Raw genomic sequence first — 16,671 nt, forward strand, 5'->3', positions numbered from 1 at the left:
CTCACACACACATACACTCTCACACACACTCACACACACATACACTCTCACACACACTCACACACACATACACTCTCACACACACTCACGCACACACACACACACACTCTCACACACACAAACACACACACACACTCTCACACACACACACACACACACACACACACTGCCCCTAAACCTACCCATCACACACACACACACACACACACACACACACACTGCCCCTAAACCTACCCATCACACACACACACACACACACACACACACAGTCACACTCACTCACACACACACACACACACACACTCATACAAACACACACTCTAACACACCCAGTCACACACTCTCACAAATATACACTCTCTCACACACACACACACTCGCACACACACACACACACACTCACACACACTCTGACAAGCATACGCACACTCTCTCACACACACGCACACTGACACGCACACACTCCCTCACACACACACACTCTCACTCACACACACACTCCCTCACACACACACTCTCACTCACACACACACTCCCTCACACACACACTCTCACTCACTCACACACACACTCACACACACACTCTAACAAACATACGCACACTCTCTCTCTCACACACACACACGCACACTGACACACACAGTCACAAACATTTACTCTTTCTCTCACACACACTCACATGCACACAGTTACACATACTCACAAACATACACACACATAAACACACACACACATACAGTCACACACTCTCACATTCTCACACAAACTCACACACACACTCTCTCACTCACTCACACACGCACACACACACTCTCTGACAGACACACACACACACACACTGACACACACACTCTCACGCACACACGCTTACACAAAAACACACACTGACACACACTCTCGTGCACACACTTACACACACACTTACACACAAACACACACTGACACACTCTTGCGCACACACTTACACACAAACACGCACACTCGCACACACACTTACACACAAACACACACTCACACACACTCTCGCACACACACTTACACACAAACACACTCTCACACACACTCACACTCTCACACACACTCTCACACACAAACACACACTCATGCACACACACTCACGCACACACACTCACGCACACACTCTCACCCACACACTCTCACACACGCACACACTCTCTCTCTCAGATTAAAGAGGTTGTGTGTATACTTTGCCCTGTAAGGTTCCGGTGCGGCTCATGGAGAGATAATACTGGCTCTTCAGTCCTTTAATGGCCAACACGCCGCCCTCAGAAACCGTCCTGATCTCCAGAACACCTGAAACACACACGCGGATCAGCCGGAGCGCTTCAACACACACACACACACACACACACACACACAACTGCCTTCATGCACCCGGAAAACACGTTGTTTAACCCTCTGTCACACACACACCTCAAATTAACTCCCCCAGTATATAATATTTTTTATTTAATATTTTGCATTTTGATGGAATGTTAGGGTATTGAGTAATACCCCCCCCCCCACACACACACACACACACACTATTTTGCACTATAAAAAAGTCAGTAAAAATAGAATTTTCCATGTAGTTTTTTCACAGGTGTTTGAACTGTATTTTGAATGATGAATTAGTTTGTGTTTTACATTTACATTTATGCATTTGGCAGACGCTTTTATTCAAAGTATGCATTTGGCAGACCAGGTACACATTTTTTTACCAGGGTTAATGGAGAGCACTGGATAGTGGACTGGTACTGGTTTAGCCAATTTATTTCTATGGCGGTCATTTTTTGGGACCATTTAACCTTTTCAAACAATTTCCCAAAAATGTTTTGTGTTCACAGAGTGGTCAAGTCAAGTCAGCTTTATTTATATAGCGCTTTTAACAATGTAGATTGTTTCAAAGCAGCTTTACAGTGTTAAACAGGAAAATAATGCAGCATAATTTTATTCAGCCATTCTGGAGAAAACACTGATGTCATCAGTTCATTTCAATTATCATACAGTGACAGTGTGGGCTTTAGATCAATAATTTAGTGTATATGGTTAATTTAGTTTAATAATTAGATTTATTTCGATATTTAGTTGAAAAATGTAGAAAAGTTTAGTGTCCCCAACTGAGCAAGCCAAGCCAGAGGCAACAGTGGTAAGGAAACCAAAACCCAGAGTGCCTCGAGTGATAAAATACAACATAAAAGAAAAACATTTAACAGGATTATTATTTTTTTGCACTGTACAATACAATTATTTAACTAATTAATTACAACCCCAAATCAGAAAAAGTTGGGACAGTATGGAAAACGCAAATAATAAAAAAAAGAAGTGATTTCTAAATTTACTTTCACTTGTATTTCATTGCAGACAATATGAACACAAAATATTTCCTGTTTTGTCTGGTCAACTTCATGTCATTTGTAAATATGCATCCTTTCCTGTCATTCAGACCTGCAACACATTTCAAAAAAAGTTGGGACAGTAAAGCATTTACCACTTTGTAATGTTGCCATTCCTTTTCACAACACTTAAAAGACGTTTAGGGACTGAAGACACCAAGTGATGAAGTGTTTCAGGTGTAATTTTGTCCCATTCTTCCTGCAAACAAGTCTTAAGGTGGGCAACAGTACGGGGTCTTCCACACATTCTCTATTCTCTACAGGTCGGGACTGAGGCAGGCCAGTCAAGAACCCGAACCCTCTTCCTCCGCAGCCAGGACTGCAGAATGTGTGCAGAATGTGCTTTTGCATTGTCTTGTTGAAATATGCATGGACGTCCCTGGAAAAGATGTCTTCTTGAAGGCAGCATATTATGCTCCAAAATCTCTATGTGCTTTTCAGCATTAATGGAGCCTTCACAGAAGTGCAAGTTACCTTTGCCAAGGGCACTGACACAAGCCCATACCATGACAGACCCTGGCTTCTGGACGTGTTGCTGGTAACAGTCTGGATGATCCTTTTCTTCTTTGGTCTGGAGCACACGGCGTCCATTCCTCCCAAAAAATACCTGAAATACTGCTTCATCTGAGCACAGTACACGTTTCCACTGTGTGATGGTCCATCCCAGATGCCTCAGAGCCCAGAGAAGTCGCCGGCACTTCTGGACACTGTTAACATAGGGTTTCCTTTTGGCACAGTACAGTTTTAACTGGCATTTGTGGATGTAACTACGTATTGTGGAACTTGACAAAGGTTTGCCAAAGTAGTCCTGAGCCCATGTGGTGATATGGCTTCTAGATGATGACGATTCTTGATGCAGTGCCGCCTGAGGGATCGGAGATCACGGTTGTTCAGCTTAGGCTTGCGCCCTTGTCCTTTACGCACTGAAATTCCTCCAGATTCCTTGAATCTTTTAATTATGTTATGCACTGTTGAATGTGAAATATCCAAATCTCTTCCTATCTTTCTTTGAGGAACATTGTTTTTAAACATTTCAATAATTTTCTCACGTATTTGTTGGCAAACTGGCGATCCTCGGCCCATCTTTGCTCCTAAAGGATTAGACCTTTGATGCTGCTTTTGTACCAAATCATAATTACAATCACCTGTTGACATCACCTGTTTCAAATCACATCATTATTTAACCATTTTACCTCATTACTAGCCCTAAATTGCTCTTGTCCAAACTTTTTTTGAAATGTGTTGCAGGTCTGAATGACAGGAAAGGATGCATATTTACAAATGAAATGAAGTTGACCGGACAAAACATGAAATATTGTGTTCATATTGTCTGCAAGGAAATACAATTCAAAGTAAATGCAGACCCCCCCCCCCCCCAATCTGCAAATTGTATTTATTTACAATTTCTATGGCGGTGCCTATTTTGTGTCCACAGCTTCTTTTGTGTTCACAAACAGCAAGTGCCACAACATTCAGATCAGACATACAAAATAAAATAAAACAATTAAAACGTAATTTTTGGGGGTCTAAAGTGACCGAAGAGTTCATAAATGACCTAAATAACATTTTATTCATGTTGTAGAAGGGATGTGTGTCATTTTTGTATTTAAAATACTAGCTAATGTGACAGTCGAAGGCTGATTCCCACACAAAGTAGGAACTTTATCTGTTGGAGAATCCCATCCAGCCTGATTTCTGTTCACCTTTAAAATCCATTCTTATAAAGGAAGCAGTTCTTAAAGGGTTAGTTCACCCAAAAATAGACATCCTAGGTGTGTGTGACATTCTTCTTTCAGACGAATAAAATCTGAGTTATATTAAAAAAGTCCAGGCTAATCCAAGCTTTATCATGGCTAGAGCTGGGCTGAAAACTGTATGACGATATAAATGTGTTTCATATCAGTCGATATCGATAATTATTGATATTTTTATGACCTATTTAAAATAAGGACCAGGAGAAAAATATTTTACATTTAATCATTTTTATTTTAAACTTAACCTGCCTCTGATTATAATCCCCTCAGTTATAAAGGCAGAAATGTCAACACAACCATAGAAACACTCAAATAATTAAAATATAAACACAAGTCTAAAATCACATTTTACACATTAAGGTGCAGTGCCTCCGTTATTTCTTTAGTGTTTAGATGCTTTATCATAAGGCACTGATGCAGAGTAACATCACCTCTCCATGTGTTTCAAAGGCTGAATCCGAAATCGCCCCCTATACCCTACATAGGGCACTATTTGAAGGGACAGCCATCTGTAGTGTCAGAAACCATAGTGGACGTTATTGAGTGCACTCATTCTTTCCCACAATGCACTGCAATAACGAGTGTACAGCCGATGTACACACAACGCTCACTTGTTTTCATTCACTCCTTCACGTGAACTGTATTAGTGGATAACAGTAGGGAATAGTGAATGAGGGTTTAGGGGGCGATTTCAGATTCAGCCAAAGTCAAGAATAGCACAACGGCGAGCGCGGCGAGTATAAACACGTCCCCAAACGGACGAGGTGCTCGCGCTGCGGAGACAGACGAAAGTATAAACAAGGCTTAAAGGGTTAGTTCACCCAAAAAGGAAAATTGTGTCATTAATGACTGAGCCTCATGTGGTTGGACACCCGTCAGACCTCCGTTCATCTTCAGACACAAATGAAGATATTTTAGTGTAAATCTGATGCTCTGAAAGGCCTCCATTGGCTCAACTTTACACTCTCAAGACCCTTAAAAGACACTAAAGACGTCGATACAAAGTCCATCTCACTACAGCGGCTCTACAATAACTTTATGAATCAGCGACAATAGTTTTTGTGCGCAAAAAAACCCCTAAATAACGACTTATATAGTGATGACGATTTCAAAACACGGCCTCATGAAGCTTCGAAGCGTTATGAATCAGTGAGTCGATTCAGCAGTTCAGAGCGTTATGAATCAGTGAGTCGATTCAGCAGTTCAGAGCTCACTGAAGCGGTTCTTCATCCGAGCAGGCTCTCTGTCAGTCGGACCTGCAACGTTTTTCTTTCTCTGGTTGGTTGGTGTGTGTGTGTGTGTGTGTGTGTGTGTGTGTGTGTGTGTGTGTGTGTGTGTGTGTGTGTGTGTGTGTGTGTGTGTGTGTGTGTGTGTGTGTGTGTGTGTGTGTGTGTGTGTGTGTGTGTGTCTGCGGGCGTGCATGCCATGCGTGTTTTTGTGGTACACATAACTGAAGATGATTTGTGGGTGAGAGACAAGGTTGGGGAAAAAAGTAACTCAGTAGTTACTTTCCCTGGTAATTAGTTACTTTTATAATGATGTTTACTATTTGTAAGAAGTAACTAGTAACTATAACTAATTACTTTTTTAAAGTAACATGCCCAACACTGGTTGTATACATAAATATAAAAACTAGGGCTGTCAAAAGATTAATCGCGATTAATCGCATTTAAAATAAAAGTTTGTGTTTACATAATATATGTGTGTGTACTCTGTTAATTATTATTTATATATAAATACACACTCAAGCATGTATATATTTAAGAAAAAAATATAATTTTTATATATAAAACATTTATATTTATATATATTATAGATTATATAAATGTATCTACAGTATATACATGCAAATATTTCTTAAATATATACATGAATGTGTGTGTATTTATATATAAATAATAATTAACAGAGTACACACACATATATTATGTAAACACAAACTTTTATTTTAAATGCGATTAATCGCGATTAATCTTTTGACAGCCCTAATAAAAATATAAAATATACATTTACTTAATTTATATAATATAATAAGAGCATCTCACTCACATAAATGCATTAACAACAGCACAACGAAATAGAAAAAAACTAAGCACGGCATATAAAGTGGGAGGAGTTGGATCTGGATCCGGCCACGCCCCCTGGATCTTGTATTCTGCATTGAGGACCTTCTCAAATCAGGGGCTAATTTTCATTTTTGGGTGAATTATGCCTTTAATATAAGATCGTAACTGAAGATGAAACTAAGTTAGAAGTCAAGCTCCAGTTGCGCGCCATATCAGATATTTGACCGCTGAAGGGCCTGTTTGTTTCGCTCGTGTTTAAATCAGAAACGGACACTACTCTCGTCGTGTGTGTGAGTTGTGTAAGGACACTCGAGTACATGTGTGCGTCTCTGGAAGTGTTTGGTTTACATGTGAGCGGCTCTAATGGTATAATAAGCTGCTGTCACGGCAGGACTCTGACAGAACCTCTCCTCTCTCTCCCACAGTGCTGTCCGCCCCTCTCCTCGCCTCACTCTTGCTCTGTGCGTGCAGATGTCGGCCACATCTGGCTGGATCAATTTTTCTTCTTTTCAGCGCCAGCTGACGTAATCATTCTCCCTCTGGAGCAGAGATGCATGCCGTCACGCCAACACACCGACTTTATTCTCGTACAAACAAAATGACTAATAACCGAACGTGCTTGAAGCTGATGTTATACATGCATGATCATTAAAGGGGTTAATAAACATTTCAACAATTAGATTTAATAATTAAAAAAGCACCGAAATAGAAAAGAAATCGTTAGATTTCTTATTGTTATTCCGCCATTGGAGTCTATGGCAGCCCATAGAACCGCTTGCGGGAAAGTTATGAAATTTGGCACACTGATAGAGGACAGGACCAATAGTAACCACGCCGCATGTAGAGTCTCTAACTCATTCCCTCTAGCGCCACCACCTGTCCAAAGTTTCACTCATATTTATGCTCATAACGTTTGAAGCTCATGATGATTCGATCGCACCCTATGACGCCATTTTCTGTCATTAAACAATTCCACCATTTTGAATTTTCAAAAAAACCTACTTTTGCAAACTCGTCCTAGATGTTTTGTCCGATTTGCATGAAAATTGAACCAGATCATCTTCAGGCGGTGCTGACAAAACATTATGGAATTCAAGTCGATTCGTCAAATTGTTTTTCGATAAACACGCAAACAAATTATACGTAGCGGTTGCGAACATACACATAAGGCTATATCTCCGCAACGCTTTATCATATTCAGATCAAACTTGGTACATGTCATCACAACTATGACCTGAGGTAACATGCAGCGTTTCGACACAGCGCCACCTATTGGTCTGGAGATACGAAAAATGGCTATTGGAGTCTATGGCAGCCCATAGAACCGCTTGCGGGAAAGTTATGAAATTTGGCACACTGATAGAGGACAGGACCAATAGTAACCACGCCGCATGTAGAGTCTCTAACTCATTCCCTCTAGCGCCACCACCTGTCCAAAGTTTCACTAATATTTATGCTCATAACGTTGGAACGTTTGAAGCTCATGATGATTCGATCGCACCCTATGACGCCATTTTCTGTCATTAAAACATTCCGCCATTTTGAATTTTCAAAAAAACCTACTTTTGCAAACTCGTCCTAGATGTTTTGTCCGATTTGCATGAAAATTGAACCAGATCATCTTCAGGCGGTGCTGACAAAACATTATGGAATTCAAGTCGATTCGTCAAATTGTTTTTCGATAAACACGCAAACAAATTTTACGTAGCGGTTTAGAACATACACATAAGGCTATATCTCCGCAACGCTTTATCGTATTCAGATCAAACTTGGTACATGTCATCACAACCATGACCTGAGGCAGCGTTTCGGCGCAGCGCCACCTACTGGTGCAGAGATACGAAAAATGGCTATTTTTGCTTATAACTTCTGAACCGTTTGTCAAACGTTTGTTGTAGATTCGGGACGTCATCGAATCGTCTGATGTCCAATTTCAACCTTATCGGCCATTTTGGCTGTCGGCCATTTTGAATGATGTGCTAAAATGCTGTATTTTATGAACACATGAACGGATTGTTATGAAACTCGGTATGGGTCATCAGCACGATGCCCTGAAGGAGCCTGAGAAGTTTTGAAACAGCGCCACCTAGTGGAGATATTTTTTTCAAATGCTTATAACTTTGGGTGTGGTTGACTTATTTTCATGTGAGTAACTTTTTTTGTCTCCTGAATCCTTGCAGAGTCCAACGATACCAGGCTTGCCAAATTTCGGCGTATGGTTTCTGCAGCGTTGTAATTTAGCGCTTAAAAAACATTAGCTGATATCTTCGAAACCGCTAGTCCGATCGAGACGAAACCAGCATCAGAAGTTCGCAAACATAGGCCGATGGCGAAACGCTAATGCCCAAATGTCAAAATATTGATAGTAAGGGGGAGTAAAATCCAATCAAAGTCAGCTGTCAGTCATTTTTTACGTGTTTTTTCATATAAATGTCTATAACTCCGAAACAAAATGAGATATTTTCACCAAAATTGACACACACGTGTATGGGCTCACTCCGAGGACACATAAGAAAAATGGTGTGATTGTGCCTCTTGGTGGCGCTATAATAGAACAAAACATGAAATTCCCATTGACTACAATGCATTTTTCAGCCTGAAATCATCTTAAAATGTGTTTAAATGTTCATTACTGCAGTTGATCAGCCATTTTGGCATGTCTTGTCGTCTTCTTTGCGCTTGGCCCCAGTAATGGCTGCTTGCAGATCTATTTCATTATGTATCCATGCATGTAACATCAGCTTTGAGTGAGTCCTGGTTCTCTTCTCAGTGGATTGCACTTCCATTCTGAGCACATTGACTTTTAACTTCTGACCGCTAATTAGGCCGTCTAACGAAGGGAAGCGAGCGCTATAAATACAGCCGAGCACAGAGCACCTGTTTCTCTTTACGCCTGTCAGTCGCTCGTCTCTCGGCCACGCGACCGGATAATAATCCCACAGGAATCCTGACCGATTCCTTCAGCCGCAGAGACTGGGAAACACTGCTAATATAACGCACACAGACACTTACATTAACATTACGGCTGCAACTAACACTTATTTTGATGATCAATTATTTGGCCGATTATTTTCCCCATCCTGCCCAATGCTGTCCTTCATACACACGTGTGAGCTGAGCGCTACGAACACACACACATAGTGAATAAATTAACCAGAGTTTAACTATATGGTATTTGTGTGTAATAAATAAACCAATAAACATTGGTAATATTTGTAAGGGTATGATATTAAAGAGTCATGAAACCCCCTGTTTTTGAAAAATGCTTTAAAAGTGGGCGTGGTTAAACTGTGGAGTTGGAAGAGGGGAGACTGACAACACAGTTTCATGAATATTTAAGCGAGGCCTCTTCTCATTGGACACATGGTTTTAATATCTTAGTGTCGCTCTATCGCTACTTTTAATGTCTCAGTGTCACTCTATCGCTACTTTTAATGTCTCAGTGTCACTCTATCGCTACTTTTAATGTCTCAGTGTCTCTCTATCGCTACTTTTAATGTCTCAGTTTCGCTCTATCGTTACTTTTAATGTCTCAGTGTCGCTCTATCGCTACTTTTAATGTCTCAGTGTCGCTTTATTGTTACTTTTAATGTCTCAGTGTCTCTCTATCGCTACTTTTAATGTCTCAGTGTCGCTCTATCGCTACTTTTAATGTCTCAGTGTCTCTCTATCGCTACTTTTAATGTCTCAGTGTCTCTCTATCGCTACTTTTAATGTCTCAGTGTCGCTCTATCGCTACTTTTAATGTCTCAGTGTCTCTCTATCGCTACTTTTAATGTCTCAGTGTCGCTCTATCGTTACTTTTAATGTCTCAGTGTCGCTTTATTGTTACTTTTAATGTCTCAGTGTCTCTCTATCGCTACTTTTAATGTCTCAGTGTCGCTCTATCGCTACTTTTAATGTCTCAGTGTCTCTCTATCGCTACTTTTAATGTCTCAGTGTCTCTCTATCGCTACTTTTAATGTCTCAGTGTCGCTCTATCGCTACTTTTAATGTCTCAGTGTCTCTCTATCGCTACTTTTAATGTCTCAGTGTCGCTCTATCGTTACTTTTAATGTCTCAGTGTCACTCTATCGCTACTTTTAATGTCTCAGTGTCTCTCTATCGCTACTTTTAATGTCTCAGTGTCTCTCTATCGCTACTTTTAATGTCTCAGTGTCGCTCTATCGCTACTTTTAATGTCTCAGTGTCTCTCTATCGCTACTTTTAATGTCTCAGTGTCGCTCTATCGTTACTTTTAATGTCTCAGTGTCTCTCTATCGCTACTTTTAATGTCTCAGTGTCGCTCTATCGCTACTTTTAATGTCTCAGTGTCGCTCTATCGTTACTTTTAATGTCTCAGTGTCGCTCTATCGCTACTTTTAATGTCTCAGTGTCGCTCTATCGCTACTTTTAATGTCTCAGTGTCTCTCTATCGCTACTTTTAATGTCTTAGTGTCTCTCTATCGTTACTTTTAATGTCTCAGTGTCGCTCTATCGTTACTTTTAATGTCTCAGTGTCGCTCTATCGCTACTTTTAATGTCTCAGTGTCGCTCTATCGTTACTTTTAATGTCTCAGTGTCGCTCTATCGCTACTTTTAATATCTCAGTGTCGCTCTATCGTTACTTTTAATATCTCAGTGTCGCTCTATCGCTACTTTTAATGTCTCAGTGTCTCTCTATCGCTACTTTTAATGTCTCAGTGTCACTCTATCGCTACTTTTAATGTCTCAGTGTCTCTCTATCGCTACTTTTAATGTCTCAGTGTCACTCTATCGCTACTTTTAATGTCTTAGTGTCGCTCTATCGCTACTTTTAATGTCTCAGTGTCGCTCTATCGCTACTTTTAATGTCTCAGTGTCTCTCTATCGCTACTTTTAATGTCTCAGTGTCGCTCTATCGTTACTTTTAATGTCTCAGTGTCGCTCTATCGTTACTTTTAATGTCTTAGTGTCGCTCTATCGCTACTTTTAATGTCTTAGTGTCGCTCTATCGCTACTTTTAATGTCTCAGTGTCGCTCTATCGCTACTTTTAATGTCTTAGTGTCGCTCTATCGCTACTTTTAATGTCTCAGTGTCGCTCTATCGCTACTTTTAATGTCTCAGTGTCTCTCTATCGCTACTTTTAATGTCTCAGTGTCTCTCTATCGCTACTTTTAATGTCTCAGTGTCGCTCTATCGTTACTTTTAATGTCTCAGTGTCGCTCTATCGCTACTTTTAATGTCTCAGTGTCGCTCTATCGCTACTTTTAATGTCTCAGTGTCGCTCTATCGCTACTTTTAATGTCTCAGTGTCACTCTATCGCTACTTTTAATGTCTTAGTGTCGCTCTATCGCTACTTTTAATGTCTCAGTGTCGCTCTATCGCTACTTTTAATGTCTCAGTGTCTCTCTATCGCTACTTTTAATGTCTCAGTGTCGCTCTATCGTTACTTTTAATGTCTCAGTGTCGCTCTATCGCTACTTTTAATGTCTCAGTGTCGCTCTATCGTTACTTTTAATGTCTCAGTGTCGCTCTATCGCTACTTTTAATGTCTCAGTGTCGCTCTATCGCTACTTTTAATGTCTCAGTGTCACTCTATCGCTACTTTTAATGTCTTAGTGTCACTCTATCGCTACTTTTAATGTCTCAGTGTCGCTCTATCGTTACTTTTAATGTCTCAGTGTCGCTCTATCGCTACTTTTAATATCTCAGTGTCGCTCTATCGTTACTTTTAATATCTCAGTGTCGCTCTATCGCTACTTTTAATATCTCAGTGTCGCTCTATCGCTACTTTTAATGTCTCAGTGTCTCTCTATCGCTACTTTTAATGTCTCAGTGTCTCTCTATCGCTACTTTTAATATCTCAGTGTCGCTCTATCGTTACTTTTAATATCTCAGTGTCGCTCTATCGCTACTTTTAATATCTCAGTGTCGCTCTATCGCTACTTTTAATGTCTCAGTGTCTCTCTATCGCTACTTTTAATGTCTCAGTGTCACTCTATCGCTACTTTTAATGTCTCAGTGTCTCTCTATCGCTACTTTTAATGTCTCAGTGTCACTCTATCGCTACTTTTAATGTCTCAGTGTCACTCTATCGCTACTTTTAATGTCTCAGTGTCACTCTATCGCTACTTTTAATGTCTCAGTGTCACTCTATCGCTACTTTTAATGTCTCAGTGTCACTCTATCGCTACTTTTAATGTCTCAGTGTCACTCTATCGCTACTTTTAATGTCTTAGTGTCACTCTATCGCTACTTTTAATGTCTCAGTGTCGCTCTATCGTTACTTTTAATGTCTCAGTGTCTCTCTATCGCTACTTTTAATATCTCAGTGTCTCTCTATCGCTACTTTTAATGTCTCAGTGTCACTCTATCGCTACTTTTAATGTCTCAGTGTCACTCTATCGCTACTTTTAATGTCTCAGTGTCACTCTATCGCTACTTTTAATGTCTCAGTGTCTCTCTATCGCTACTTTTAATGTCTCAGTGTCACTCTATCGCTACTTTTAATGTCTCAGTGTCTCTCTATCGCTACTTTTAATGTCTCAGTGTCACTCTATCGCTACTTTTAATGTCTCAGTGTCACTCTATCGCTACTTTTAATGTCTCAGTGTCACTCTATCGCTACTTTTAATGTCTCAGTGTCGCTCTATCGCTACTTTTAATGTCTCAGTGTGTCTCTATCGCTACTTTTAATGTCTCAGTGTCACTCTATCGCTACTTTTAATGTCTCAGTGTGTCTCTATCGCTACTTTTAATGTCTCAGTGTCACTCTATCGCTACTTTTAATGTCTCAGTGTCACTCTATCGCTACTTTTAATGTCTCAGTGTCACTCTATCGCTACTTTTAATGTCTCAGTGTCGCTCTATCGCTACTTTTAATGTCTCAGTGTCGCTCTATCACTACTTTTAATGTCTCAGTGTCTTTCTATCGCTGCTTTTAATGTCTCAATGTCTCTCTATCGCTACTTTTAATGTCTCAATGTCTCTCTATCGCTACTTTTAATGTCTCAGTGTCGCTCTATCGCTACTTTTAATATCTCAGTGTCGCTCTATTGTTACTTTTAATGTCTCAATGTCTCTCTATCTCTACTTTTAATGTCTCAGTGTCGCTCTATCGCTACTTTTAATGTCTCAGTGTCACTCTATCGCTACTTTTAATGTCTCAGTGTCGCTCTATCGCTACTTTTAATGTCTCAGTGTCTCTCTATCGCTACTTTTAATGTCTCAGTGTCGCTCTATCCAGGGCTTAATTTGAGCCGGAACACGCCGGAACATGTTCCGGCACCTCCGATGTTGGATCCGGAACCTTTTTTATTGAATCCGGCACCTCAAATGTCACTATTCAAATTAATCGTCTTAAAAAAAAAAAAAATACTATTTGTGTAGTGTTCAATGTTATTGTTTGTGTTCGTATTTATTCCCTATGAAAGTTCCATACATTTTTTTGTTTGAAGGGAAGGGGAGAGGGACGACGAAAGGTGAAGCACTTAAAGTGACACATGCTATTCGCGCTTGTTGTCGAGCCTTGAGATCGATGTTAGAAAAATGCACTGGACACGAGGTGTAGAGAAAGAAGCAGAATCGAGGCCGATCGAGGGCACTATCGATGCTGTATGGGCCGTTCTGGATAAATAGGATAACGACCTGATGTGTTTGTGTTGATTATTTGTGCATCATTAAAATAGCCTACTATATAGTTTTATATGAAATGTAGTAATATATATATATATATATATATTCTATATATACTATACTATATTCTACTTTTTTTTTCTTGGTTAATTTAATATTCCGAAAAATAACTGCTTGTGAAAACAATTCATGCAGTGTATTTTTTTTACATTTCGCACCCGTGCAGTGCATGTTCTGAAATAAAAATAAAAATTGCCTTGAATAGGCTACATAGGCGGCCTTGTTTGTTTTGCGGTCTATTGACGCAATGCTCTTCTGATGCGAGCCGCGAGAAATCCCTGGTCTGTTGTAGAAAGGATACCATCCAATGCAACAAATATATTTAATGGCTAATGTATGCATAGGCCTATGCTGAGTTTAATTTATTTATGATTAGATGCGCTGCAGTTCACGCGCAATGCAACTGAACGCGGCGCACCGGTGCCTCCATTTCACGGTTATTATATTGTCTGTTATATTTGCTTTTTATTTATTAAATACAAGCAATTAGTTAATGCAACATTTACTAAAATTAATATACAATTTATACAAAACGAAATTCGTTTCAAAGAAAGGCTTTTTCTACAAAGCAAAATTTAATGAAAGTGATAAAAAAATAATGTCACCCGAATACACACATATATATATATATATATATATATATATATATATATATATATATATATATATATATATATATATATATATATATATATATATATATATATATATATATATATATATATATATATATATATATATATATATATATATATATTTAAAATATAGGCCTATATTTTATTTATATATGATGCTCGTTATCGGTAGTGATATTGTTTATTATTGCAAAGGTTTTTAATTTGTTTAATAAATCTAATAATTCTGACTGGGCATATCACTATAGTCATAACTTTTATTTCTATCTCAAATGATTTTTAATAACTTGGCTGAGAAAAAAAATGATAGGGGGTACGTTATTGAAAAAAGATTGAGAAGCACTGCTATAGGCAGTGTAAAAAATGTTTTGTTCCGTTACCTCCAACCTGCGTTTTGAGTCGCCGGATCCACCCCCCCCTCTGCGCTCCGGGACCTCCCACTTTACAAATTAAGCACTGGCTCTATCGCTACTTTTAATGTCTCAGTGTCGCTCTATCGCTACTTTTAATGTCTCAGTGTCACTCTATCGCTACTTTTAATGTCTCAGTGTCTCTCTATCGCTACTTTTAATGTCTCAGTGTCACTCTATCGCTACTTTTAATGTCTTAGTGTCGCTCTATCGCTACTTTTAATGTCTCAGTGTCGCTCTATCGCTACTTTTAATGTCTCAGTGTCTCTCTATCGCTACTTTTAATGTCTCAGTGTCGCTCTATCGTTACTTTTAATGTCTCAGTGTCGCTCTATCGCTACTTTTAATGTCTCAGTGTCACTCTATCGCTACTTTTAATGTCTTAGTGTCACTCTATCGCTACTTTTAATGTCTCAGTGTCGCTCTATCGTTACTTTTAATGTCTCAGTGTCGCTCTATCGCTACTTTTAATATCTCAGTGTCGCTCTATCGTTACTTTTAATATCTCAGTGTCGCTCTATCGCTACTTTTAATATCTCAGTGTCTCTCTATCGCTACTTTTAATGTCTCAGTGTCTCTCTATCGCTACTTTTAATATCTCAGTGTCGCTCTATCGCTACTTTTAATGTCTCAGTGTCTCTCTATCGCTACTTTTAATGTCTCAGTGTGTCTCTATCGCTACTTTTAATGTCTCAGTGTCTCTCTATCGCTACTTTTAATATCTCAGTGTCGCTCTATCGTTACTTTTAATATCTCAGTGTCGCTCTATCGCTACTTTTAATGTCTCAGTGTCTCTCTATCGCTACTTTTAATGTCTCAGTGTCACTCTATCGCTACTTTTAATGTCTCAGTGTCTCTCTATCGCTACTTTTAATGTCTCAGTGTCACTCTATCGCTACTTTTAATGTCTCAGTGTCGCTCTATCGCTACTTTTAATGTCTCAGTGTCACTCTATCGCTACTTTTAATGTCTCAGTGTCACTCTATCGCTACTTTTAATGTCTCAGTGTCGCTCTATCGTTACTTTTAATGTCTCAGTGTCTCTCTATCGCTACTTTTAATATCTCAGTGTCTCTCTATCGCTACTTTTAATGTCTCAGTGTCACTCTATCGCTACTTTTAATGTCTCAGTGTCACTCTATCGCTACTTTTAATGTCTCAGTGTCACTCTATCGCTACTTTTAATGTCTCAGTGTCTCTCTATCGCTACTTTTAATGTCTCAGTGTCACTCTATCGCTACTTTTAATGTCTCAGTGTCTCTCTATCGCTACTTTTAATGTCTCAGTGTCACTCTATCGCTACTTTTAATGTCTCAGTGTCACTCTATCGCTACTTTTAATGTCTCAGTGTCACTCTATCGCTACTTTTAATGTCTCAGTGTCACTCTATCGCTACTTTTAATGTCTCAGTGTCACTCTATCGCTACTTTTAATGTCTCAGTGTCACTCTATCGCTACTTTTAATGTCTCAGTGTCTCTCTATCGCTACTTTTAATGTCTCAGTGTCACTCTATCGCTACTTTTAATGTCTCAGTGTCGCTCTATCGCTACTTTTAATGTCTCAGTGTCACTCTATCGCTACTTTTAATGTCTCAGTGTGTCTCTATCGCTACTTTTAATGTCTCAGTGTCACTCTATCGCTACTTTTAATGTCTCAGTGTGTCTCTATCGCTACTTTTAATGTCTCAGTGTCACTCTATCGCTACTTTTAATGTCTCAGTGTCACTCTATCGCTACTTTTAATGTCTCAGTG

General features: G+C 39.3%; 1 protein-coding gene across 2 annotated transcripts in view; it reads right to left on the minus strand.

Moving 5' to 3' along the window:
- The window catches only part of fgf7 (fibroblast growth factor 7), a 52,082-nt gene that overhangs the window by 2,381 nt on the left and 33,030 nt on the right, over nt 1-16,671 (minus strand). For both annotated transcript variants that reach the window (XM_079825218.1, XM_079825219.1), the window contains exon 3: nt 1,208-1,314. In XM_079825218.1, the coding sequence (XP_079681344.1) occupies nt 1,208-1,314 (107 nt within the window). The remainder of the gene's footprint in view (nt 1-1,207; nt 1,315-16,671) is intronic.

This window comes from Gobio gobio, assembly GCF_949357685.1.
Source record: "Gobio gobio genome assembly, chromosome: 9".
Lineage (NCBI taxonomy): Eukaryota > Metazoa > Chordata > Actinopteri > Cypriniformes > Gobionidae > Gobio > Gobio gobio.